This window comes from Bos mutus, chromosome 19 (genome assembly GCF_027580195.1).
Source record: "Bos mutus isolate GX-2022 chromosome 19, NWIPB_WYAK_1.1, whole genome shotgun sequence".
In the NCBI taxonomy this organism is placed as follows: domain Eukaryota; kingdom Metazoa; phylum Chordata; class Mammalia; order Artiodactyla; family Bovidae; genus Bos; species Bos mutus.
Window position 1 is genome coordinate 14,399,735 of NC_091635.1, and position 25,960 is coordinate 14,425,694.

General features: G+C 54.1%; 1 protein-coding gene, 1 long non-coding RNA gene and 1 other non-coding gene across 9 annotated transcripts in view; 2 read left to right on the forward strand and 1 right to left on the reverse strand.

The window, feature by feature from the left end:
• The window catches only part of LOC138992086 (uncharacterized), a 21,749-nt gene extending 21,355 nt beyond the window's left edge, over positions 1 to 394 (reverse strand). The window contains exon 1 of the long non-coding RNA XR_011467945.1: positions 30 to 394. This is a non-coding gene — a long non-coding RNA (uncharacterized lncRNA). The remainder of the gene's footprint in view (positions 1 to 29) is intronic.
• CHD3 (chromodomain helicase DNA binding protein 3) overlaps positions 1 to 24,813 on the forward strand; it is a 25,168-nt gene extending 355 nt beyond the window's left edge. The window contains exons 2-40 of one of the 7 annotated variants that reach the window (XM_070389421.1): positions 4,531 to 4,643; positions 5,111 to 5,281; positions 5,539 to 5,663; positions 7,047 to 7,330; positions 7,562 to 7,692; positions 7,850 to 8,000; positions 8,165 to 8,358; positions 8,681 to 8,914; positions 9,106 to 9,309; positions 9,832 to 10,043; positions 10,763 to 10,894; positions 11,261 to 11,360; positions 11,760 to 11,951; positions 12,106 to 12,306; positions 12,676 to 12,813; positions 13,072 to 13,193; positions 13,351 to 13,524; positions 13,658 to 13,799; positions 14,033 to 14,164; positions 14,771 to 14,888; positions 15,424 to 15,548; positions 15,729 to 15,960; positions 16,248 to 16,414; positions 16,887 to 17,064; positions 17,520 to 17,585; positions 18,040 to 18,125; positions 18,254 to 18,387; positions 18,941 to 19,085; positions 19,216 to 19,378; positions 19,493 to 19,614; positions 19,713 to 19,848; positions 19,960 to 20,061; positions 20,237 to 20,368; positions 20,567 to 20,675; positions 20,867 to 20,999; positions 21,256 to 21,497; positions 22,549 to 22,712; positions 22,931 to 23,057; positions 23,542 to 24,813. In XM_070389421.1, the coding sequence (XP_070245522.1) occupies positions 4,531 to 4,643; positions 5,111 to 5,281; positions 5,539 to 5,663; positions 7,047 to 7,330; positions 7,562 to 7,692; positions 7,850 to 8,000; positions 8,165 to 8,358; positions 8,681 to 8,914; positions 9,106 to 9,309; positions 9,832 to 10,043; positions 10,763 to 10,894; positions 11,261 to 11,360; positions 11,760 to 11,951; positions 12,106 to 12,306; positions 12,676 to 12,813; positions 13,072 to 13,193; positions 13,351 to 13,524; positions 13,658 to 13,799; positions 14,033 to 14,164; positions 14,771 to 14,888; positions 15,424 to 15,548; positions 15,729 to 15,960; positions 16,248 to 16,414; positions 16,887 to 17,064; positions 17,520 to 17,585; positions 18,040 to 18,125; positions 18,254 to 18,387; positions 18,941 to 19,085; positions 19,216 to 19,378; positions 19,493 to 19,614; positions 19,713 to 19,848; positions 19,960 to 20,061; positions 20,237 to 20,368; positions 20,567 to 20,675; positions 20,867 to 20,999; positions 21,256 to 21,497; positions 22,549 to 22,712; positions 22,931 to 23,057; positions 23,542 to 23,782 (6,074 nt within the window). In that variant the 3' untranslated portion in view covers positions 23,783 to 24,813. The remainder of the gene's footprint in view (positions 1 to 4,530; positions 4,644 to 5,110; positions 5,282 to 5,538; positions 5,664 to 7,046; positions 7,331 to 7,561; positions 7,693 to 7,849; positions 8,001 to 8,164; positions 8,359 to 8,680; positions 8,915 to 9,105; positions 9,310 to 9,831; positions 10,044 to 10,762; positions 10,895 to 11,260; positions 11,361 to 11,759; positions 11,952 to 12,105; positions 12,307 to 12,675; positions 12,814 to 13,071; positions 13,194 to 13,350; positions 13,525 to 13,657; positions 13,800 to 14,032; positions 14,165 to 14,770; positions 14,889 to 15,423; positions 15,549 to 15,728; positions 15,961 to 16,247; positions 16,415 to 16,886; positions 17,065 to 17,519; positions 17,586 to 18,039; positions 18,126 to 18,253; positions 18,388 to 18,940; positions 19,086 to 19,215; positions 19,379 to 19,492; positions 19,615 to 19,712; positions 19,849 to 19,959; positions 20,062 to 20,236; positions 20,369 to 20,566; positions 20,676 to 20,866; positions 21,000 to 21,255; positions 21,498 to 22,548; positions 22,713 to 22,930; positions 23,058 to 23,541) is intronic. The other 6 variants (XM_070389422.1, XM_070389426.1, XM_070389423.1 and 3 more) reach the window with 6 other exon arrangements.
• Positions 18,517 to 18,656, forward strand: LOC138984027 (small Cajal body-specific RNA 21). The gene has a single exon (XR_011461387.1). It is a non-coding gene; the product is annotated as a small Cajal body-specific RNA 21 (non-coding RNA).
• Positions 24,814 to 25,960: the final 1,147 nt, after the last annotated feature.

The window sequence follows — 25,960 nt, forward strand, 5'->3', positions numbered from 1 at the left end:
CGAGGCCCGGGCGGGGGCGAGGCACCCACCGCGCGGCCGAGCCGAGGCGAATCCGGGGCGCGGGGCGCCGTCTCGGGCCCGTCGCCCGGCGGCGGTCCGAGCGGTCCGGGCGGGCGGCAGCGGCCGCCCGGCCAGGCCTCCTCCCCTCCCCCGCCGCACCCCTCCCCCGCCGCCGCCGCCGCCGCCGCTGCTGCCGCCGCCCGGGCTGGAGAGCGCTGGGCGCGAGCTGCGCGCGCGGACCGGGCCACTCGGTCGCGGCTTTCGGGGGAGGAGGAGGAGGAGATTTTTTTTTTTTTTACCCTCGGCGGGGAGGGGGTAGGCAGGAAACGGCCGAGGCGAAGCCAGGGCCCCCTCCCTGGCCGCGCGAGGGACCGCGGAGACCCTGGCGGCCGGACGGCGGCGTGGGGGAGGGGCGCGTGGGGGAGGGGCGGCCGCGCGGGCGCCCCTGGGGCTCGGGCCCCGGTGGGGTTGGACTGTGGCGAAGTGGGGTTTGCCTGCGAAGAACGGACCACGGCCCTCACAACCCCCCGTCAGGAGTTGGGAAGGCTAGGGGGGGTGGCGGGTGTCCATCGGACCCCCACACCTGCGGGGACTTCGATGCCCGCCAACTCTGGAGCGTGCGGTGGCACGTGGGGGAGGGGTCGTGTGAATGTTTGCGGGCGGCTGACGACTAGGGGCAGGTGGTGGCCACACTTCATACAGACCACTTCCTGGAATGAGACTGGCCCCGGCCCCCTCTCCCCTGCTCGTACTAGGGAGCGCAGCCACTAGAGATTGGGGACCGAGAGGAGAGTGTCTGGGACACCAGATGCCCCCAACCCCACCCCCTTTATCTCTCCTCTGCTCTAGGCTCTTTTGTGTCAAGTGCGGTCCCACCCCCGCCATGACCCCGTCAGTCTGGGGTGGCCGAGCTGCCCAGCTGTGACTCTCACGTGGCTGCCATTCACTGTCACTCTCCCGCTGAAACCACCCACACCCTGACCACGTTGGGGGGCGTGAACTGCCCACCCAGCTGTTGTGCAGCTTGACCGTCACTCAGCACCCCTCCCCGGGGATGACAAGTCATCCGCACTGTCTAGGTAGTTCTGCCCAGCGGTGAAGGGGCCTGACCGCTGCCTCGGGTCGGGGGCCCAATAGTGGCCCCCCTCTGGCCATCCTCTAGAGTGCTCTGCTAGTGTTTTTCAGGATAGAGCATCTTTCGGGTGGTCACACCCCCAGGCCTCTGGATGCCTTGCAGCAGAAATGCACCAAACTTCAAAACGTCTAACATCATACTCTTTGTAAAACTGTCATATTGATCTGTGTGGGTTCTGTGGGAAATGTTCCTGTCTAGTGGAGACAGCCTTTGAGGGACTGAAGCGCGGCGGGGCGGGGGGAGGTACTTTCTTGGGGCGGAGGGGGGAGGGGGTATCTAATGGAAACAGGATAAAGTCCACTTCCCCCCTCCCGGGCTTGTCCGAAACCGGGAAAAGTTTTTAAAAAGTTATCCCGAGAGAGCCCACTGATTTTGCAGAAGGGAAAAGGAATAAAGAACTGTGGGGAGGGGGTTACCTGGAAGACAGCAGAGGTGCTAAAGAGAAAGCAAGGATGTCAGGTTAAGTTAGGGGATGCGCAGTTCTCCCATTTGTCTATTCCAAACTTAGAATGGGGTATTTGGGGGCTTTTGATCCCGGATTTGGGTCTGTAAAGGGGAGTGGATGAAAGAATCTGAGGTCGAGGTGGGTCTTTGTGTCAGTACTCCCTCCCCTTTTCCCTCTGCTTTCTAAGCATCGTCAAATGTTTTAAAAATTGTATATCTGAAAAGAAAACCCACCTCCTCTCTCTGGCAGGGCAGTTTTATCTCCCTTTTAGCCCTCCAAGTCAAAGGAGTGACCCAGATACACCCCCTCAGATGACTTTCTGAGGTAAAACTTTGGCAAAATATTTTTAGTCTGCCCATTATTTCTGTCTACTTAAGTGTGGGCAAAATAATCCTCCTCTGAGGCAATTTGTTTGGGCTGCCCCCCACCTCTTTCTCTTTAAGATGAACTGATAGCCGTTAGAGGTTCCTATTGTTTTTCATTCTGACGTCTTTGATTCTCACCATTTTGTTTTACATTCTTACCCAAGACCAATTTTTTCCCTTCCCCCCTCTCCAGTCTCCTTACATTGTTAAACGTTTAAAATAATAGCACTCGTGCTGATGGGGGAAGGGAGCAGGAAGCCCAAAACTCATTTCTTCGCCCTCCCTCTTCTGGCAAGTCTAGAGAAATAATATAACATAATGTATAGATGTGATTCCTTGGGGGTGGGGGTGGGGAATGATTGTGGGTGGTGCGGAAAATTCTGGTAGTTTCTTTGCAAAAGGTCTGAAAATACAAACCCACCCCCTGCATGCAATACGCATGTGCAGCAGACCTATTATGGTGGTTCGTTGTGGGGGAGGGAGGGGAATTTGAGAAAAAATAAATATATGTGTGAGAGATTGATGGTGAGATTAGAAGAAGAGAGGGGCGGGAGGCGAGGCTCTCGGCGAGGCCCCTCCCTCTCTCCGGCTCGCCAGGCCCCGCCCGGCCCCCTCGCCGCGCTCCTCCCTCGCCGTCTTCCGAGATCTGAGGTGGGATGTGGGAGAGTCTGGGCGCGCGGCCAGCATTGAGTGGCTGGTGAGGCAGAGGTTGGGACTTAGATTTGCTTTCCTGCCCTCCCTCTCCTTTCCTCGCCGTCTACTTTGCGTCCCCACAGCACCGCCGTCTTCCCAAGTTGGGGAACCTCCCGCTGTGTTGGGGAGTGGAGTTAACTGGCTGCGAGGTCCCAGGGCTGGTGTCCACCACTTCCCGCCCCCCACCCCCAGCTGGCGAAGACCGAGGCCATTTTCCTGATCCTCAGCCAGTTGGCCTGCCCTTGCCACTGCCCCGGCAGCCTCCGTTTCCATGTTCGTATTAGCGGGAGTCCCTGGGGTGAGGGACCGCTGGCTGCGGGGCACGGCGACTTACTGACTTCCTATTACGGTCCCTGCTCTGTTTTCACACCCCCGGCTGCCTGCAGGCACCTCCCCCGGGCACCCCCCCCCCCGCCACGGCCCCCCAATTTTAAAGTGCCGTCCCGCGCGACAGGGCACAGGATGCCGGAGCTGTGAGGAGAAGTAGCATTGAAGGAAGGAGGCGCCGCGATTCTGAGGCGCTGGAAACCGAGGCCTCCGGTGTAAATTGTGGCTAATTTTCCCTTGGCTGTGGTAGGGAAAAGGATTGTGTGTCTTAGAGCAAGGGGCTGGGCCCTGCGCAGGCTTTCCCCTCCAGCGCTGCTGCCTTTGCCTGAGCAGGACAGGTCTGGCTGGTTAGTCTAGTGCTTGCTGGGGGAGGGAGGCCTCACACCAGGGCCTCACTTCTGTGTGGCATCGGCTGTGTCTTCCTCCTGAAATAGTTACTCTCTGAACCCTAAGCCTCCACAGTGTGGCAGGGGTCATGGAGAATGGGAAGAGGGGGACATCTGGGAAGAACCAGCCCCAGCCTGTCTGACAGGGACATCTGGAGAGAAAGCCAGGGACCTAGCCCTGCTAAAAGCATGTACAGACTGTCCTCTGGGTTTGTGCTCATGAGTATGGGATGCTTGTGTGATGCTTGTGCATTTGAGAATGCATTTGAGGGGTGTGTCTATGCCTGTCCAGTGTCTTTGTGTGGGTCTCCCATACTGCTTAGATAGGAATGGGTTAGAATGCTTGAGACTACATTTGGAGGCAAGGGGTGAGACCCGGGGACAACGGGTAGGGTGCCTGAGTTCTCAAAGGGAACAGGGATGTGGATGTAGATTTGAAGGCACAATCGAGGCTGCTTGGGAGGAGGAGGGATGTTTAGGTAATTGTGGAGACCTTCTCCTGTGGGGCTAGGGAGTGACAAAGGAGCCAGACACCAAGATCCTGTGGGCCAGAAGTGAACATGGCTGACTGAGGGTTTCTTTTCCTCCAAGGCTATACTGGGGTGACAGGAGTCTGGGTGATTATCTGAGGAAGTGTAAATAGAGGCCTCACTCCTCACAGAAAGGATGTCAGGGCCCCAGGGTGTTAGTGTGAGAGCCCAGGTGTCCACCTTTGGCTCTGCCTTCTCAGCATCTGGCTTAGGGAGCTGCCAGCTTGTGTCTCCCCACTCCAAGTGCTGGGGTCAGGCCAGGCCAGCAGCTGGGCATGGCTTCCCCAGTTCCTGGGCAGGATGCCAGCTGGCTAAGTGAAGGGGAAGGCAGGAGGAGCCCTGGCGGCGACTAAAAGGACCTGCCACAGTCAGAGCCCATGGCCTAGAGCCTGGTCCCTTGTTAGTAGGAGGGGAGAGACAGGAGTGGTTTGGCTGCTCTCCTCTTCTGACCCCTGACCTCCCATTCAGAACCCAGGCATCCCAGAGTACTCGAAACACTCTCTGTTTGCGTCCAGCAAAGGGACGCAAGGTTTGGAAGAGTTAATGCCGGATTTCCTAGAGAGCAGGAACCAAGGAGGTGAGGGAGGAAAAGGGCTGCAGAGGCTGGGAGCCTAGAGGCTTAGGTTTTCCGGTGCTGTCTGCTCCAAAGATAAGGATGACATTCGACTGCTGCCTTCAGCATTGGGCGTGAAGAAGAGAAAGCGAGGACCTAAGAAACAGAAGGAGAACAAGCCAGGAAAGCCCCGGAAACGCAAGAAGCTTGTAAGTGTTACGCACGCCTGTCTCTACAGTGAGGCTTGGAGACCCATCCCAGAGACCTATGATTTCTCTGGGCCTGATTGCCATGGGAACCCTGAAGTCAGGGAGACCTGACTCGCTCTACCTGCCCCCACCCCCACCCCTGCTAGCCGGTATCTCCCAGGTCTGGGACCCATCCTAGTGAAGAGCCCTTTTGTCGACTTTACTTGCCCTGCAGCACGAGAAGCTGTTGGAAGCACTGGAGGTAGACTGCATGAATTCACAGCCCAGCAGTCCTCTGTCTTCTTGGGCAGCTTACTTAGCTCTCTGTGCCTCAGTTTTTTCTACAAAAAAAAAGTGGATAAAAATAGATTAGTTGCTGTCTCATAGGATTGTTGTGAAGTTTAAAAGAGATGATGATATTTTGTGCTAGGAGGAGTTCCTGGCACATGCTAGGGCTCAAAAAATAGTATTTTTATTTCTCTCCTTAGGACAGTGAGGAGGAATTTGGCTCTGAGCGAGATGAGTACCGGGAGAAGTCAGAGAGTGGAGGCAGTGAATATGGAACCGGACCAGGTCGGAAACGGAGACGGAAGCACCGAGAAAAAAAGGAGAAGAAGACAAAGCGGCGGAAAAAAGGGGAGGGAGAGGGAGGGCAAAAGGTGAGTAGATTTGGGGAGTGAGGGGAGAAATCTGTATCAATGACAAGCCTGAAGAGTAAGGGAGGGAGAGCCCTGGGCGAGCAGGGTGACAAATGGAGAGGCTGTGGTTTATGAGGAGTGGGATTGGACTGGGAATGGAGCAGAAAACTGGAAGCCCAGAGAAGCTGGTGGGTGGGCAGAGAGGCATGTCAGGGGCCAGGGGGAGTCCAGGACTGGAGCTGGGAGAGCACCTGCCTAACAGAAGCCTGGTATCCTAGCAAGTGGAACAGAAGTCATCAGCAACCCTGCTTCTGACCTGGGGCCTGGAGGACGTGGAACATGTGTTCTCCGAGGAAGATTACCACACACTCACCAACTACAAAGCCTTCAGCCAATTCATGAGGTATGGTAGGGCTGGGGAGCCCTCATGAGCCGACGCTTTTAATTTGGGGGAGGCCCTGGACCCCTCTGGGATCTGATGAAAGCTAAAAAATGGCTCTCCAGAGAAATTCACAGCACAGACACACAAAATTCCACATGTAATTTCAGAGAATTCCTGGACTCCCAGGTTCCAAGCACTCTAGTCAGGAACTCTTCACTGGGGATCAGAGTTCCACGGCTAGGTTAGAAAACTCTGGTGACCGATGGCTCTCTCTGCTCTTAACAGTTCCAGTTTACCCTGCCTGACTTTTCTTCAGACTGGAGTGGAGAGGTGGCATCAGTGTTTCCCAGTTTCCTTTCCTCAGTTATCAAGTCTTCTCTGCCCTTCCCTTAGACAGCAGTAGTAATGGAGGATGCAGGCTGAGAGTGGGACCTGCGAGTCAATAGCTTCTAAAGTAGTGGAGAGAACAGTAGAGATGCCTTTGGGGAAGCAGGCACTTTAGCAGAGCCCTTCAGTGCTCTGGAGACAGCCTGCTAAAATTCAGGTCCTGGTGCTTCTTGGGCAACTCACTTCTTTGATCTTCAGTTTCTGCTTCTGTAAAATAGGCAAATAGTATGTACCTTGAGGAGGGACTGGCAACCCACTCCAGTATTCTTGCCTGGAGAATCCCATGGACAGAGAAGCCTGGGGGCCTATAGTCCAAGGGGTCACAAAGAGTCAAGACACGACTGAAGGGACTAAGTGGGTACTTTGGTTGGGTTTTGATGGGGTGGTGGATGGAAAGCTCAGCCCATTCCATATTCTGGGGCCCGGCAGAGTTCAGTCCCTGGTAGTGGTCATTAGTCCTGGTGTCTTACAGCTTCTCTACCAAAGACAGTGCTTCTGTCAGCACCGGGGTCACCTGTGTCCTCACAAGAGCTTAATACCCACCTCAGAGCAGAACAAGTGTGACCCATCAGACTCCACCTAATGGGACCCTTCATTAGGTTCTATCAAGGCCTGTGGAACTCATGAGAAAAACACAGAGAACCGTAACAGCTCCTAGTAGTGTTGTGAGGATGGAATAAGATACCGTGTGTGAAAGTGTTTTAGGAACTGTAAAGTAGTTGTCAGAAGTAGAGCATTTTTGGTAATCTTGTATCTTTTGGCTTTATCCTATTTAATCTGCATTTAAATTTTATTTTGCCTATTTCTTTTTTGTTCTTTCATATGTTTTTCTTGTTCTGTTAAACTTCTAAAAACTTATTATTTGTTTACTTTAAAATTGATGTTACTCATGAGAGAACATGTTTACACTACCCAGGAACCCTAGCTTGTACATTGACTTTATTGCTGAGGGAAATGGCAGTATTCCCTGACCATCTATCTGTGAAGGGTCCGAGTCTCCTGCCTCTGTATTTACAGGCCCCTCATTGCTAAGAAGAATCCTAAGATCCCAATGTCTAAGATGATGACCATTCTCGGGGCCAAGTGGAGAGAGTTCAGCGCCAACAATCCCTTCAAGGGGTCGGCGGCTGCTGTGGCAGCGGCAGCGGCAGCAGCGGCGGCAGCTGTAGCTGAGCAGGTGTCAGCCGCTGTCTCCTCGGCCACCCCCATAGCACCCTCCGGACCCCCCACCCTTCCACCACCCCCTGCTGCTGATATCCAGCCCCCACCCATCCGAAGAGCCAAAACCAAAGAGGGCAAAGGTAAGATATCTTCTAGGTCGAACAGCTGTCACCCCACCTTCCAGACTGCATGTTCTCAAATTGTAGTCCAGAATGCTTGTCTCCTTGGCCCTGGTGGTTGGAAAAGTGCTTCCTAGGAAGGGTCTCAGTAAGACCATAGCCCACTAAGAGGCCCAGAGACCTTCATGGCCTCCCTTATTCCAGGATATCGTGACCTCAGGCTTTTCTCCCTCACCTGCGTTCCTCACTCAGGTCCAGGCCACAAGCGGCGGAGTAAGAGCCCCCGAGTGCCCGACGGACGCAAGAAGCTTCGGGGAAAGAAGATGGCACCACTCAAAATCAAGCTAGGGCTTCTGGGTGGCAAGAGAAAGAAGGGCGGCTCGGTGAGAGGCCCCTCTGGTCTGTTAAACTCCTGGGGGTGGTCAGGGACCCGGGGTCCAGACACATGGGTCCGTGAGGACAGCTGAAGTGGGAGCCCAAGGCCTGGGGAGGGGAGTGGAATCCAGCCAGCGCCCCTGACAGCCATGGGGCTATGGGCAGTATGTTTTGCAGAGTGACGAGGGCCCCGAACCGGAGGCCGAGGAATCAGACCTGGACAGCGGCAGTGTCCACAGTGCCTCAGGCCGCCCCGATGGCCCCATCCGCACCAAGAAATTAAAACGAGGCCGGCCCGGAAGGAAGAAGAAGAAGGGTGAGGGGCATCAGCTGTGTGTGGCCCTGACAGTTAACTTTCCTCTCATTCCTTTGCTGTCCTTATTTTCAGTTGTGACTTCTTTATTCAACCCTTTTCTCTTTCTCTCCCCTCCCCCATTCATTTCTCTTGGCTCCCTTGGCCTCCGCTCGGGTGTATGACAGTTCTAGGCTGTCCCGCTGTGGCTGGGGAGGAGGAGATTGACGGCTACGAGACAGATCACCAGGATTACTGTGAGGTGTGCCAGCAGGGTGGGGAGATCATTCTGTGTGACACCTGCCCTCGTGCCTACCACCTCGTCTGCCTTGATCCTGAGCTTGACCGGGCTCCTGAGGGCAAGTGGAGCTGCCCTCACTGTGTGAGTACTGGAGCCGCCTCTTCGCCCCTCAGCGACCGCCTCCCCCATCTCTTTCCTCCGTGATATCATTTGTCATCTTCCTACTCCCAGCTGCCTGGGCCTCTCAGCAACAGATGTTTAAGGGTCCAGGATCCTGTGTGTTCCTCTCCCTCATCCCCTTGGCCCCACCAAATCAGCATTGTTGAAAACTGAGGTGTCCTGTTTGTTTGTTCCCACCAATCTTCTCTGTACTTCTAGGATCTAGGCTTCCTGGTTGGTCTCTGTCTTCCATTCTCACTCCTTATCTTCTTTTTTGTGTCCTTGTCTGTCCTTGGCTTCCCAGGAGAAGGAGGGGGTCCAGTGGGAAGCCAAGGAGGAGGAGGAAGACTATGAAGAGGAGGGGGAGGAGGAAGGGGAGAAGGAGGAAGAAGATGACCACATGGAGTATTGCCGCGTGTGCAAGGACGGCGGGGAGCTGCTGTGCTGCGACGCCTGCATCTCCTCCTACCACATCCACTGTCTGAACCCCCCGCTGCCCGACATCCCCAACGGCGAATGGCTGTGTCCCCGATGCACCGTGAGTGGACCCGTCTCTCAGGGTTTCTTGTCAGCCCTGACTCCTCCTCCATCTTTGGGGCCCAAACGTCCGGCTCTTTCTCTTCTCTCCCCACACCAGACCTTTGATTCCCTTGTGGGACTCCCCCACCCTCCTACTCTAACGAGGGGCTCTTTACGCCTCTTTCTTTCCTGTTTGTATCCACCCCGAAGTGTCCTGTGCTGAAAGGCCGTGTGCAGAAGATCCTGCACTGGCGGTGGGGAGAGCCACCCGTGGCCATGCCAGCCCCCCAGCAGGCAGACGGGAATCCGGATGCCCCACCGCCACGACCTCTTCAAGGCAGATCTGAGCGAGAGTTCTTTGTCAAGTGGGTGGGCCTGTCCTACTGGCACTGCTCCTGGGCCAAGGAGCTGCAGGTACAAGGGTGTCTCTGTCCCGTCTCCTGTGGCCCCGTTCACTGCTGCTCTCCCTCTCTCACCCACCTCTTCTCCCGTCTTCTGTCCCTCATATTAGGTCTCTGGCCCCCAGACCCTACCAGCTCTCTTAGTTTCCATACTTGGGTCTCTTGGTCTCTGGCTGTCTTTCCCTCAGTCTCTGTTAGACTCCTCCCCTGAGGTGTAACGGAGCCTTCCTTAGCCTTCCTTAATTCCCATGTCTTACCCTTTATCTATCTTAACCATGTTTTACGGACACCCCTAGTCTTAATAACCTGTTCCTTCCTCGTTTTACTTATTACCTCCTCACTCAGGTCCTGTCTCAGACTCCGTTCTCTTGCATGTTACTCATTTTCTTGCTTTGACTTTAACTTTCTGTGTCCTTCATCCCACCACTCCCATGGCTCATTTTCCTGTACCATTCCCCCTGCCGGCCGCTGCCCCGGCTCCTTGTGTCCCCTCAGGATGTCGGGACTATCTCTTCCTTCCTCTGTACCCCACCAGCTGGAAATCTTCCACTTGGTGATGTACCGAAACTACCAACGGAAGAATGACATGGATGAGCCCCCACCCCTGGACTATGGCTCTGGTGAGGACGATGGCAAGAGTGACAAGCGCAAGGTGAAGGACCCACACTACGCCGAGATGGAGGAGAAGTACTATCGTTTTGGCATCAAGCCAGAGTGGATGACCGTCCACCGGATCATCAACCACAGGTAAGCCCTTGGTCCACGGGAAGGCCGACCTGGGTTTTGCCACTGTTCTTGTTGCATTATGGCCCCATGTTAGATAATTGACCTAACTGGGTAATTCCCACCACAGCCCCAGCCTCTCTGGCTTTGTTTCCTCTATGGAGGTGGGAGAAACCAGGAAAAAAGTCCAGCCCAGCACGAACACCTTTGTCCTTGCTTCCTCTAATCTCGAACAGCTTAAGAAATGACACAGGAGTCTGGGGATTTGGATGTGATAAAAGCAAAACATGATTTATACAGACCAATGTTTCTAGTATTTCTGTCTTCATAGTACCTATCATTACCAATGTTTTACTGTCTTTTTATTTTTCTGTTTCATCACAGTCTTCTCCAGTAGCATGTGAGCTCCATGGGAATCAGTCATTTGTCTGCTTAGTTCTACTGAATCACCTATGCCTGGAACAGTGCCTGGCATGTAGTAGATGCTTAGTAAATATTGATTGGATGAACAAATGACATTAAAGCTGGGGATGTTTTGTGATAGTTGATTTTTAGGAAGTCATCTGGAAAAAGTTAGGATAGTCCTTCAGCCTTTCTAAACTCCCTTTCAGAGGCCCACCATTGAAGATTAGGTGACAAATTCTGTGTGTTAATTGATAATTGTGTTTATTATGACTCTTTTCTACTTGTGACACACATTATTTTTCTCCTCCTGCCTCTTATTCTGGCTTCCCTCTTCACAGTGTGGATAAAAAGGGGAATTACCACTATCTAGTGAAATGGAGGGACTTGCCCTATGACCAGTCCACATGGGAGGAAGATGAAATGAACATCCCTGAATATGAAGACCACAAGCAGAGCTACTGGAGACACCGGTGAGTGAACCAGATCGTGGGTTAGAGGGCGTCTGAGGGTGGGGGCATTAAATGAGGTGCAGTAGGGACAGACTCAGTCTAGAATTTAGGGTAATGGGAGCTGGGGCTGGGTTGTTTGCAGTGGGGTCCATAAAGAGGCAGTGTGAGGAACAGAGATAAGATCTAGCCTGACTCATGGGGAAGAGGATGCTGAGGAGTCGGGAGGGTGGTCTCTAGAGCTGAAATCCAAGGGGTGAGGCTAAAGAACCTGGGAGAAAGGAAATGTATGAAAATCCAGATTATGGAAAGTGGGAAGTAGGTCTGGAATTGCTTCAGAAGATGGGGGTCCCAAGGCCCCAGTCTCACTCAGACCCACTCTTTTCCCAGAGAACTAATTATGGGGGAGGACCCTGCTCAGCCCCGCAAGTATAAGAAGAAGAAGAAGGAGCTGCAGGGTGATGGGCCTCCCAGTTCTCCTACTAACGATGTAAGTCCTCCACTTGGCCTGTCTCTCATTTCTGGAGCCTCAGGGATCGAAGATTTCCTGGGAGCTTCTGACAGAACATACCATAGGTTCCACAGCTTCTTTGAGCTCTTCCTTCAGTCAGCTTTGCCCTAGGTTTACTGGGGATTTGCACACAGGAATAAGAGTCTCCAGGGACAGCTGTACACAGGCCTCTTTTGCCGTTTCCTTCCCTGCAGTACTCCCAGGTCTTGATTCAAGGAACAAGGGGGAGGCACTGCAGACTAGAACTTTTCATAAGCTCAGGCCAGAGGAGAGGGACTCGCAATCCTACTTGATACCAATGCCAGGGACGGGGAGGACGAGACCAGGACCAGATGAGTGGCTGCTGGTTCCCTTGAGCTTTCTGACTTGATTCTACAGCCTACAGTGAAATATGAGACTCAGCCACGCTTCATCACAGCCACAGGAGGCACACTACACATGTATCAGCTGGAAGGATTGAACTGGCTACGCTTCTCATGGGCCCAGGGCACTGATACCATTTTGGCTGATGAAATGGGGCTGGGCAAGACCATACAAACCATCGTCTTCCTCTACTCACTCTATAAGGAGGTGCTGGCTCCTAGGGCCCTAGCCTGGACTGGGGAAGGTGGGAGTGGAGGGTGAGGGCAGAGGACTAGGGGAGGGGCGTGGCAGGCAGTGGAGTTGGGTATACAACCGCAGGCCTCAACTAATGGGGCTCCCTCTCCCCACCTTCCACTCCCAGGGCCACACAAAGGGTCCCTTCCTGGTGAGTGCCCCGCTGTCCACCATCATCAACTGGGAGCGGGAGTTCCAGATGTGGGCACCCAAGTTCTATGTAGTGACATACACGGGTGACAAGGACAGCCGAGCCATCATTCGTGAGAATGAGTTTTCCTTTGAAGACAACGCCATCAAAGGTGGCAAGAAAGCTTTTAAGATGAAGGTCAGACTCCCTACCTCATGTCCTCCAAAGTCCTCAGATCTGTCATTTCATTGCCCCAACCAGAACTTTCTTATATTCCTCATTCAGCTTTCTCCCTCCTTCCCCCACCTTCCCTCATGCCTCTGCTCTCCAGTCCTGGAGATGTAGCAGGTTATTCCCGGGGGCACTCATGGATTGCTTCGAACTGGACAGGTGGGGGAAGCTTGGGGGCCACATCCTGTAGTCCCTGTGTGGAGTCAAGGTTGGAGGCCTGGACTACCAGCTGCCTTTGGGAGTCTCAGGACAGGGTGTCTGGGTAGAGAATGGGGGTGGGGGTCTAGATGCTCGGGTGCAGGCTGGCAGCCACAGGGACCATGGTTTTGTCAACAGAGGGAGGCACAGGTGAAGTTCCATGTTCTCCTGACATCATATGAGCTGATCACCATTGATCAGGCAGCTCTCGGCTCCATCCGCTGGGCCTGTCTCGTGGTGGATGAGGCCCATCGGCTCAAGAACAACCAGTCCAAGGTGAGTGAGGTACCCAGGCCTCAGAAACTTGAGGCTCTGGACTCCTACTTGCCCCTATCCTAAAACACAAAGCTTGGGGGACTTTCAGCAGCCCAGGAGGCAGTGCAGGGAGAAGTCCAGTTTGGAAGCAAGACAGGACTAGGGGTCCGAGGGCATCTGATCCTGAAGGAAGTAGGAGCTGGAGGCAGGGAGAGCCGAGGGCCAGCTGCTTGCCACTGATGGACCCTTTCTCCTGCTTTTCCTTGCCCCATTTTCTAGTTTTTCAGGGTCCTCAATGGCTACAAGATAGATCATAAGTTGCTGCTGACAGGGACTCCATTGCAGAATAATCTGGAGGAGCTCTTCCATCTGCTGAACTTCCTCACCCCAGAGAGGTTTAAGTAAGTGGTGGCTCAGGAGGGTGGTCTACAGAGAGGAGAGGTGGAGGGTCTGAGAAAATGAGAGCGTGCAGGAGTCATCTAAAGTGAAGACTAGAGCCTGAGGTCAGGGGCAAAGAACCAACGCCCATTCATGTTTTAATCTCCTTCTGGCTACTAGCAACCTGGAGGGCTTCCTGGAGGAGTTTGCTGACATATCCAAAGAAGACCAGATTAAGAAACTTCATGACTTGCTGGGTCCACACATGCTGCGGAGGCTCAAGGCAGATGTCTTTAAGAACATGCCAGCCAAAACAGAGCTCATCGTTCGCGTGGAGCTGAGCCCCATGCAGAAGTGAGATGCCGAGCGGGTTCCCTGGACCAGGGTTGAGGATGTGGTAACAACTTTGCAAGTGTCGGTGACCAAATGTAACCTCACAATTGCTTCCATTATTGTGTCTCTTCTGTGCACCTACCCTGGGCTTTAGGAAATACTACAAGTATATCCTGACCCGAAATTTTGAGGCCTTGAATTCACGAGGTGGTGGGAACCAGGTGTCGCTGCTGAACATCATGATGGATCTTAAGAAGTGCTGCAACCATCCGTACCTCTTTCCTGTGGCTGCTATGGTAGATACGGGAGCTGGGACGGTGAAATGCCTGGCTGTCTGGAAACAGGAGCAGCCAAGAGTGCAGGGCTGGAGCTAAGCTGGGAGGCCAGGGACTAGATTTCTGAGAGGAGTAGTAATTGCAAAGGTGTGGAGCCTGGATTTGGGCTTCCAGCTTTCTAGACGTCATCAGAATATGAGGGTGTGTTTCCTGACCCTCTCCTCCTCCTCTTTCCCTGCCTTTTTTTTTTTCAGGAGTCCCCCAAACTTCCCAGTGGGGCTTATGAGGGTGGGGCACTTATTAAGGCGTCTGGGAAGCTCATGCTGCTGCAGAAGATGCTGCGAAAGCTGAAAGAGCAAGGACACAGAGTGCTCATCTTCTCGCAGGTGACCCGTGCCGGTAGTTCCTCCTCACCATCAGATAATCCCTTCCCTCGTTCCTGTGGTTGCCCCGGGATGAAAGGTTAGGCAGTTACACCCTTAAGGGTTTCTGGAACAGCTCTGTTCATCTTGGCCTCCAATCCGTGTTCTTAATTCAAGCCATTGGAAGCTGTAGTCCAGTTTCTTTAAAGCCAAAAGGGGAGAAGGGGGAGGGCGAGCCATCTGCCTCCTAAAGGAGTCTCTGGGGCTGGGACTGTTTTTTAATCTTCCTAGGGAAGGAAGAGAGTGCAGACCTTTTGGAAATCTGATGAAAGCTGTGGGTCTGCTCTCCAGAAAACTGCACACATGATGAGACAATCTTGTACAGATTTTCAGGGGGTTCACAGATTTCCCTGCAACCGTGTTATGGGTGTCAGAGGAGAACCTCTGCTGTAGGAGAAATGGTCTTAAATCAAGAGAAAATGACAGGGTATCCCAGGAGGAGCTAGGGGTACATATGACAGGGCAGGGGTACAGGTGTAAGGACTGGGGTTGAGGGAGAGTAAAGGACAGGGCAAACAGTGCAGCCCACCGCCTCATTGTTCTAGACTCCTGCCTCTTCTCTTTCTCTAGATGACCAAAATGTTAGACTTACTGGAGGACTTCTTAGACTACGAGGGCTACAAGTATGAGCGCATTGATGGCGGCATCACTGGTGCCCTGAGGCAGGAGGCCATTGACCGCTTCAATGGTGAGGGGGCCTTGGTCCTGCTGGGTGTACACAGCCTGAGAGACCTGTGCCTGGGTCCCTGGGAGGGTGTGGGCCTGCGAGGATGTCAGTTACCTTGGCTTTTTCTTTTTTTGAAATATTTATTTATGGCTGTGCTGAGTCTTCATTGCTTTGCTGGCTTTTTCTCTAGTTGTGGCGAGTGGGGGCTGCTCTCTGGTTGTAGTGCTCAGGCTTCCCATTGCGGTGGCTTCTTTTGTTGTGGAGCACAGGCTCTAGGCACTCAGGCTTTGGTAGCTGCGGCATGGGGTCTCAGTAGTTGTGACTCCAGGGCTCTAGAGCATAGGCTGAGTTAGTTGGGGGATCTTCCCAGACCAGGGACTGAACCTGTGTCTCCAGCATTGGCAGGCAGATTTTTTACCACTGAGCCACCAGGGAAGCCCCCACCTGGGCTTGTGAGTTGAAGGCATTGTTGTTTGTAGTCAGGGAATATCTGGGAGCAGGTAGCCGGAACTGCTGAGTACAAGAAAGGCCTGATCTCCTGATTCTTGCCTCCCAGCTCATGGGGCCCAACAATTCTGTTTCCTCCTCTCCACCCGGGCCGGAGGCCTGGGCATCAATCTGGCCACTGCTGACACTGTCATCATCTTCGATTCAGACTGGAACCCCCATAATGATATCCAGGTGAGAACTCCCCTCCTGGAGCCCCTTGGAGCAAGGAGACACGGGTATCTGTGCTAGGGTCAGAAATAAACCTCTTGAGGGGGAGAAGGCCCTTTCTTGTCAGCCTTTTTTCCACAGCATGTAGGGGGGGGCTCTCCCCCACCCCTCCCCTGGCCCATCCTTACTTTCCGACCCCTGTAGGCCTTCAGCCGTGCTCATCGGATCGGCCAGGCCAACAAAGTGATGATTTACCGGTTTGTGACTCGCGCCTCGGTAGAAGAGCGAATCACACAGGTGGCCAAGAGAAAGATGATGCTGACACATCTGGTGGTGCGGCCCGGGCTGGGCTCCAAGGCGGGCTCCATGTCCAAGCAGGAGCTGGACGACATCCTCAAATTTGGTACCGAGGAGCTATTTAAGGATGAAAATGAGGGTGAGAGCCTTTTCTGCAGCTCCCTGAAAGCAGGTCTCTGCTGTCTGTGAGCACTGCTGAAACCTCCCAAACAAAACCTCTCCTCTGCATCCTTGGAGGACGGCTGGCTCCTTTCCTTACCTACAAGGTTGACATAATACACATCTCTGTAGACGCCCAGGGAAGAGGCCTCCTCCAGAGCTCCGTGGGAAGGAGGCAGAGGGAATGGCTTTCCCTGAGCTTTGTAAAGTTCTGCCTGAGGTTCTGGTTGGAGCTCAGAGTCCACTCTCGTTCCCTGACTCCACTAGGTGAGAACAAGGAGGAGGACAGCAGTGTGATTCACTACGACAACGAGGCCATTGCTCGGCTCTTGGACCGGAATCAGGATGCAACTGAGGACACTGACGTACAGAACATGAACGAGTATCTCAGCTCCTTCAAGGTGGCCCAGTATGTGGTTCGGGAAGAAGACAAGGTGAGTGGCTTGGGGCCAGACACTGGCCACCTGGGGCCATCTCTGAAGGGTGGTAGCCAATGTCCAAATAGGAGGATCCCCCTTTGCTCTTGTTTTTTAATCTGATCTCTCACCCCAGTGTCTAGCAAAAAGCGGTCAGTTGTGGGACCTCAGACAACTTGGTCTGAAGGATGAGACTGGACACTGGAGAAAACATAGGCACAGCATGTAGTGATCAATTTGGAAGGCTGCCTTCTGAATAGAGTAGGAGGGAGGCATAGGGAACTGGAGGAGAGGCTTAGAAAAGAGAAGCAATGGGGAGGAGAAGCAAGTTGCAGGTAAGAGGTGAGGACAGCGTGCTACATCTGGAGGATTTATGTGTCTAGAGTAGACGAGGTCTGGGGCTGGGCTGCAGCAGGAGAGCAGGGGTTTGTGGGTGCTGGGGGCTGGGTAAAGGGGCACGGTCTTCAGTGTGGGTCCTGCTGCCCTTCAGATTGAGGAAATTGAACGAGAGATCATCAAGCAGGAAGAGAACGTTGACCCTGACTACTGGGAGAAGCTGCTGCGGCACCACTATGAGCAACAGCAGGAAGACCTGGCGCGGAACCTCGGCAAGGGCAAGCGGGTCCGCAAGCAGGTCAACTACAATGACGCTGCTCAGGAGGACCAAGGTGACGACTGTGCCCAACAGAGGAGAAGGGGAGCGTGCTGAGAAGGGGCTTGGAGGCTGGGGGCATTGAGAGGAAATGAGTGGCTGAGCAGTCAGGGCCTTCCCTTCTCAGGAGAAAGAGATTAGGACCCTAGGAAGGGTCACCAGGGGCTCCCCGGAGGCCAGGTGGATTTGCAGGTGACCTGAGCGCTCTCGAAGTCGCAGAGGGCACCGATGGACACGCAGGGGCCTTTGTTTAGAGTGGGTTATGCAAGTGTCAGGCAGTGGGGGTGAGTGGACCTGCCTTGTGGCCCAGATTGTGGGCAGCCCTCCCACAGGGCTCCCACAGTATCTCTAGGAGGGCCGAGGCCAGAGTGAAGGTGCAAAAGTCTCTGAGGGGAGGTGTCCAGGCAGAAAGGGCCCCATGTGGGCTTATCCAGGTAGCCATCACTGACCGCTGAGCCCTTCTCCTCACAGATAACCAGTCAGAATACTCAGTGGGATCAGAGGAGGAGGATGAAGACTTTGATGAGCGTCCTGAAGGTGGCATCTATTTTCCTTTTTCCCACACCTCTTCCCATTTCACTTCCCATTGTCTTTTAAGCCTACTGTTTTTATACAGAGTGCTCACTTGTAGGAACAGTAAAAGATTTCAGATAAGCAGAGAGGAGAAAATATCTATAATTTCGTTACTGCTAAAATTTGGAATATATAACCTTGGAGGCTTTGACACCTAGATGAGAGATCAAGAAAGGTTACATCATTTTACACTCCCAGCAGTAATCTTGGCTTGCATCAAATAGTTGCTACTGATTGTTTAGAATGACTTGATTCTTTTGGACCTACTGGGTTGGTAGTTCTGGGAAGAAAATTAGAAGCACCTCAGACACAACAGGCATTCCTTGTGTTGCATGTCCTATGGACGTGGAGAGCTAGGAAAGAATGAGGGGTGGAGGATATGGTGGTTTAGTAACGAGGGTCACCATCTCCCCACCAGGGCGTCGACAGTCAAAGAGGCAGCTTCGGAACGAAAAGGATAAGCCACTGCCTCCACTGCTGGCTCGAGTTGGGGGCAACATTGAGGTGAGAGCTGGCCTAGGCCCCTGCTGAGAGAATGAGGGGAGTTGAGGCTGAGTTACCGAGGGCAGAACAGACCAAGAAATGAGGCCCTGGACATTGATCATCCACTCCCTCCTTGCCCCCATCCTCAGGTGCTGGGATTCAACACCCGTCAGCGGAAGGCCTTCCTCAACGCAGTGATGCGCTGGGGCATGCCCCCGCAGGACGCCTTCACCACCCAGTGGCTGGTGCGGGACCTCAGGGGCAAGACTGAGAAAGAGTTCAAGTAAGTGTGGGTGACCCGGGGCTGAGCTGGGGGGAAGGGCAGGAGCTTTGGGTGTTATTTTCTTCCTTTCGGCCACCATATGATGTGACCTTACTCACCTGATCACCACGCTCCCTGCCAGACGTTTCCTGGCTCGGTTTCCTAGGGGGTGGGCTCAGCCTCTGCCACCTCCCCTCAGCTGAGCCTAGAGCAGAGAGGCCAGGCGCTCCCTACTGTGGAAGAGGCAGGTGAGACAGGAGCCTCGCCTGGGCTGTCCTTGCCTCACAGGCTTTGGCCACGATAACCCAGCCAGGGGAGCTGGTGGGAAGGATGAAGATCAGACTGATGGGGCCTAAGAGTGAAGTACCAAGGTTGGGGGGCCGTGGAAATGCGGTGGGGGGCAGATGGGGGAGTTAGGATTTGGGGGAGCCCATGATGGTGAAATTGAAAGACCCAAGGAGGAGCCCTGGAGGTACTCAGGAGCTCAGGTTCAGGGTTCAGTCATCCCTGTACCCCTTCACTGCCTTTTCCCCTCCTAAGGTCTCCTGACCCACCTCCCCCGCATGCTCCTTAGGGCCTATGTGTCTTTGTTTATGCGCCATCTCTGTGAGCCCGGGGCAGACGGCTCTGAAACCTTTGCGGACGGAGTCCCTCGGGAGGGGCTGAGTCGCCAGCAAGTGTTGACCCGCATTGGAGTCATGTCTCTCGTCAAGAAAAAGGTATTGGTCTTCCCCTCACCCAAAGAGTCAGGTCGGCTGCCTAGGCCCCATGCATCCTCAGCCTTCTATCCCTGGCTCCAGGAGCCAGAGTGGAACTGACCCCTGTCCTGCAACCCCCCGCACCCTGCAGGTACAGGAGTTCGAGCACATCAATGGGCGCTGGTCTATGCCGGAGCTGATGCCTGACCCCAGTGCTGACTCCAAGCGCTCCTCCAGAGCCTCCTCTCCTACCAAAACGTCTCCCACCACTCCTGAGGCCTCAGCTGCAAACAGCCCTTGCACCTCAAAACCTGGTAATCAGCTCAGGATGACAGGGGAGACCGACGGGGCCAGTTTCCATCAGATGCAGAGGGCATGGAACTGGGGTGGGGAGTTTCTGCCTTCTTCACTCTGCCTTACCCCTGCAGCTACTCCAGCTCCCAGCGAGAAAGGAGATGGCATAAGGACACCTCTGGAGAAGGATGAAGCAGAAAACCAGGAGGAGAAGCCAGAAAAGAATAGCAGGATTGGGGAGAAGATGGAGACAGAGGTGTGTGGCTACCTGGCTGCCTTGGAGGCAGTGGCAGGGTCTTGCAGGCAGGAGCCTGGAGCCCTCCAGGTCATCCTGACTCTGCTGTCCTTTTCCAGGCTGATACCCCTAGCCCAGCCCCATCCCTGGGAGAGCGGCTGGAGCCAAGGAAGATGCCTCTAGAGGATGAGGTGCCAGGGGTACCTGGAGAGATGGAGCCTGAACTTGGGTACCGGGGGGACAGAGAGAAGTCAGGTGGGTGCATGGCCTTAAGTGTGATGGGGCTTAGAATTTGGGGGCTCCCTCTTCTGGGGTCAGGGGATGAGGGTGACATCCTCCCTTCCTGTCCCCTGCCCCCTCCCACAGCCACGGAGTCGACGCCAGGAGAGAGGGGGGAGGAGAAGCCGATGGATGGACAGGAACACAGGGAGAGGCCGGAGGGGGACACAGGGGATTTGGGCAAGAGAGGTAATGGGTGGAAGAATGGGACCCCTGGGTCCTTGAGGGATCAGGGGAGGTGGAATCTGGGGAACCAAACGCCTGGGTGGGTAGCTCTTCAAGGGCCCATACAGTACAGAGAGGAGTCCTGGGACCCGGGTGGAGACTGTCCCCCGAGATGTGAGCTCTGCCCCGTCTGCCACAGCAGAAGACGTGAAAGGGGACCGGGAGCTTCGGTCTGGGCCTCCTCGAGATGAGCCACGGTCCAATGGGCGACGTGAGGAAAAGGCAGAGAAACCGCGGTTCATGTTCAACATTGCAGATGGTGGCTTCACAGGTGGGGGGCTCTCATTGTCTCCCAATCCTAACTTGAACCTTGTTTGTAATTAGTTTGTTCCTGACCCCTCTCTTCACCTTCCTCTCGAAGAGCCTGTGGTCCTGTCACCTGTTCACTTCCTTCCTCTGTACCTGTCTGTGGGGCTGGGCATGGTTCTCAAACCCCTGATGCCGTGTCTGTCCTCTCTCCTCTCTGCAGAGCTTCACACGCTGTGGCAGAATGAGGAGCGGGCGGCTATTTCCTCGGGGAAACTCAACGAGATCTGGCACCGAAGACACGACTATTGGCTCCTGGCTGGTATTGTCCTGTATCCTTTGTTACAAATACGAGGCAAGAGATGTTTTCTCTGCCTGGAGCGAGGAGAACCACAGAAGAGTCCATCTCTAGGGAGGGGAGCCTCATGCCACACTTTGGAGCAGTCAGGCCAAAAGGAAGGTGTATGCACAGCCCCCACCAGCCCTGTTAAGTTCCTTGATGGTCCCCTTCCTTCGTCGGCAGCCATGGCTACGCACGGTGGCAGGACATCCAGAATGATGCTCAGTTTGCCATTATCAATGAGCCATTTAAAACTGAAGCCAATAAGGGGAACTTTCTGGAGATGAAAAATAAATTCTTGGCCCGGAGATTCAAGGTGAGGATGAGGGAGGAAAGGAACAGTGTTGAAGAGGGGTTTGAGTCAGAGGTAGGACCAGATCTGGTTGGAATGTAGGCAAGGTTGACCCCTTGAGAGCCAAGGCGATGCTTGAGGCCAAGACACCCGAGTGTCACCTTGTGTTTGGGCCCATGGGCTGGATCAGGGTGGAGCTGGGGTTGCTCTGGACCAGCGAGGGGGCGGGGGGGCAGTGTGGGTCTCTGCCCCTAGTACTCAGCCCCTGCCTGGGCCTCAGCTCCTGGAGCAGGCGCTGGTGATTGAGGAGCAGCTGCGGCGGGCGGCCTACCTGAACCTATCACAGGAGCCGGCGCACCCCGCCATGGCCCTCCACGCCCGCTTCGCCGAGGCCGAGTGCCTGGCCGAGAGCCACCAGCACCTCTCCAAGGAGTCGCTGGCGGGGAACAAGCCGGCCAACGCCGTCCTGCACAAGGGTAAGGGCCGCGGCGGCCCCGCGCGGGGGAGGGCCCACAGCGCTGCGTAAGTCTTCACCCCGCACCCCTCAAAATCTCCCCACCCCTCCGACCCCTTTACCCTCTGAACCACCCCCCCCACCCCGACCTCTAACCCCACCCCAACCCGCCTGATACCCCCTTGGTTTTTAGCCTCTAGAAATTGTGCGGCCAGCCCTTATCCATGCCTAATAGCATTCACGTCAGTGCCCACAAGTGGGATCCCCCAACCCCTTGACCTCCCCCATCTCCATGAGACTGTGCCACATCCCCTCCATGGGGCAGAACTTCTTCACTGACGCACACACCTGCCATACTGTTCATAGCACCCTGTCTGGGGCCTTGGCCTGTATATAGTCCACAAGAGTTCTTATCCTGGGTCCCACAAATCACATTCCTCACATCTCACTCACCCCACGAGGCAGAAACCACTACCATCCCACCCTCTGACCCTACCCCATGAAATTTCCCTTTGATCTTCAACCCTTCCTCCCAAACCCTCATGCCTTGATAATAGTAGATTAAGTTCCAAAGCCCTCTAACCGTCTAATCCTGACTGACTCCTGGCCCCTTAGACTCCTGTTCTAATTCCTTGAACTTGTAATGCTGACCCTCTAACCTCCCCCCACCCCCGCCCGACATATTAAAACCTTGATTCCTTAAGTCTTTGACATCATTTACCACCTCCCATGCCTCCTGACTATTTCCTCCCCATCATCCCCAACCCCCAAACTTCCCTCTTCCAATATGGGATGTTCTGACAACTCCCCGCCCCGTTTTCTCCAATGTCCTCCCTGTCTCCCTTTTCTCCATATTCCCTTTTCCTTCCTTCTCTTTCTCCATCTGTCTTTTGTGGTGATCTGGTCTCTTTGCCTCTTTACCTGACACTTCTTTTTCCCCGAGCTGCTCTCTTTTAATGTCTACTTCTGTCATTTTCTTGGTCTCTGATTCTTTGGCATCTGTGTCCTCTCTCTCTCTCTGGCTATATCTGTCTGCCTGACTCCACATCTTTTCCTGGCTCCATCTCTCTCTTTCCCTGTCTTTCTCTCGCCTTTCTTTCTCCGTGGCCCGGGCCCCAGTTCTGAACCAGCTGGAGGAGTTGCTGAGCGACATGAAGGCGGACGTGACCCGCCTGCCAGCCACGCTGTCCCGAATACCCCCCATCGCAGCCCGCCTTCAGATGTCCGAGCGCAGCATCCTCAGCCGGCTGGCCAGCAAGGGCACAGAGACTCACCCCACACCGGTAACCCTTCCCCCGACTCCACTTTCCCTGTTGGTACTCCTGCACACAGACAGATGCTTCCTTCAGAATCCTATACAGTGTGGAAAACGCCCACACACACTCCTCAGTGTGGAGTCCCCCTGCCTCTGCCATACCCCCCAGTAGCTCTGGATTTCTCCCCTACAGCTTCTCCCTCTCAGGCTGTGGCCCCTCTAACTTGGGCTCGCTCTCTCTTCCAGGCCTTCCCCCCGGGTCCATACGCTACACCTCCGGGGTACGGGGCGGCCTTCAGCGCCGCACCCGTCGGGGCCCTGGCCGCCGCAGGCGCCAATTACAGCCAGATGCCAGCAGGGTCCTTCATCACAGGTCAGCTGCTGACTTCCCGCCTCCTCCTCGTTGCCCTCTTCCTTTCCCAAGCTTCACCCCTGCTCAGCTGCCCTTTACTTGTCCAGCCCATCTCACTTCCTTGGATGTGCCCAGGGTTTCATGGAATGGAGTGCTTCTAGACATTATTTTTCCCATCCCTAACTTCTCTTACATCCCCATCGTCAGAAACCCCATCCAGGGCTTTACTGGTTCTGTGGACTAGTACCTGAGCCACCTACTCCTGGGTTACTTCAGAGAAAGAGTGTGAAATCAGAAGGGGGTTATAGTGAATGCTGGAGCACGAGTCCCATCACACACACAGTGGGGCGTCTCAGGAGAGGGGTCTAGGGTCTGCTCTGCACACCCTAGAAAATTGGACCTGGCATGAGGTGACCTAGAAGTAAGAACATAACTGTGGTCAGGAAGCAGTGGACGATGGGTAGAGAAGTAGGGATTGACCCTTCCTTACCCCCTTCCCAAACAGCCGCCACCAACGGCCCTCCAGTGCTGGTGAAGAAGGAGAAGGAAATGGTGGGGGCACTGGTGGCAGACGGGCTGGATCGGAAGGAGCCCCGAACCGGGGAGGTGATCTGTATAGACGACTGACCGGATCCCAGGCCTGCCCTTCACCCAGGTCCCGGCCCCGAGGTCGACCCCCAGCTCAGGCTCTGGGGCCTGCTGCCAGTCCTCCACCTTCCCCACCCCTTGGGCCACCACTGGGCTAGGAGCCCCTCTGCCCCTCTCTATAGTTCTCTTCAAGAAGGGCCCTTGTTTTTCTCCACCCCATGCACCTTTCCCACCGCGCTTTGAAGACTGTGCTGGTGAGAAGGGGTCTGGGTGGAAGGTGGTGAGCAGGGTCTTCCGAGTACCTTTATCCCCCACTGCCAAACACACGCAGCTTCCCAATAAAACGGTTCTGGGGAGGAGAGAGGTGGAGCCTCCCCAGGTTTTAATCCTGCAACATCAACTCCATCTCTTGCAGAAGTGGGGGGTTAGCTTTGCCTGGCTTGTAGGAACTTTGGTGGGGAAGAGCTTTGAAGAGAGGCAGGTGACTTTAGAGAGGGGTGACAATGAGCCCTGGGAAGGTGGAAGAGAAGAGGAGGGGCAGCTCCATGTTTCCTTCCCCTCCCTCCCTGCAGATGGAGGGTGGAGCAGTTATCAGGGGAGGGAGTCCATTGCTGTTCAGCCTCAGAATAAAGGAGCCATTCACTGGCTCAGTTACCTCCTGCGTACCGGCATCTTGTGTTGGCAATCTTCCCCCCTCCCTAGGGACCAATGACCACCCCCTGCAAAGAGTAACATTTGGGTGATACTCCCTTAAGCCAAAGAGGAGCTCCCCAATCTGTTCTAGGGACCCAAGTAACCTAGAAAGGGTGGCAGAGAACACAATGGGCCAGACATGGGGGGAGCCCCCAGTTTGGGGGCTCAGGTTCTTGGAGGATTTCTACCTTCCCTCCTGAAGACCTGGATGTGGACTAGAGTGGGTCAGGCAGGGGGCCTAGTCAGGGGACTACCTTGCCTTCAAGACCAGAGCAGAATAGCAGAGGGCAGGCTGGGGAGATATGGGCACACCCTCCTCCCCAGGAGGGGCTGGGGAGAGTGGCAGTTTGCATGGCGAACCCCCCACTTCCTCTTTGCTCCCCTTCACTTTCTGGCTGCCCCTCTCCCAGTCTCTTCACACCCACTCCGGGCCTGTCCCAGTCCCCTCTTCTGTATCAGGTTTATTGGTTGTACATATAAATTATACTTTCCTTTCTGTGTGCTCTGTTATTTTTGAGTGGGGGAGTTCTTTGGTTGCGGGGAGGGGGAGGGATAGGAAAAGGAAGGGTGTTGATTTCTACCATTTTCTATTCATTTCTCTCTTTAAAAAATCTTGTTGACTTTCCCTTTTCTTGTTTTTATTTCTTGGATCATCAACTAAAATTCCAAGGACCCTTTTCCAACCCTAACCCCGAGGTGATGAGCTCAGTGTGGAGGGTGACAGCAGGATACCTCACAGGCCCCAGGGTGGGGCCAGCGAGGCGGGGTTCACTGGACAGAAGTGGAATGGGAGGGGCGCCTGACAAGGTCCACAGCTGCCTTCAGGCATCCTTTGGAGCATCCTTTCCACCTTCAGGTTGTTTAGTTCTGCCAAGAGTCAGCAGAGGTCACTACAGCTTCACAGGTTCAGTTCCCAGTTTGCAGAAGCACACTTATATTTTAAAGGAACTGGGGGGAGGGTGGTCAGACCTGCATAGCTTGCCAAAGATGTGAACTGCTAGACACTGCACCTTGACGTGTATTGTTCACTACCGGAGCTTCTTAGAAGCTGAGACCAGACACTTAAATTTTTGAGGCTATTATATTAAAAACTGCAATTCTAACAAGCAATCAGAAAACAGCAGGCTGAAGGCCAAGAAAGGGCTCCCCAAAGAGGGAAAATTTAAACTGAGACAGCAGACTTAAGGACAGGAAAAAGGCAAAAACAGGATTAGAAAAATTGAGGTTTATTAGTAAGTTCACATTTTTAAAACTCAGAGGAAAATTCAACACATTAAACTATGCACACAAAGTTTAAATTTCTTCAGTTAATAAGAGTGTCATTTTAGGAACCTTGAATAAAACTATATCATTTATATCAGTTGTGTTTTAAATATTCCAACCACAGATGGTGATATCCTAGATAGTCTAGAACCTGGACCAGTGCTTCTTAAATTTTTATTTAAATGGATCACCTGGGATTCCTGGTAAAATGCAGAGTCCAAGTCAGTCAGTCTAAACTGAAATCCTGAGATTCTGTTCTTCCACCAAGCTCCCAGTGATGCGGATGCTGTTGGTTCTTGACTCTAACTATATTATCATGAGAGAGTAACAGGATTTTTAACTAAAACTCACACCCTAAAAATTGGTGAAGTCCAGTTATG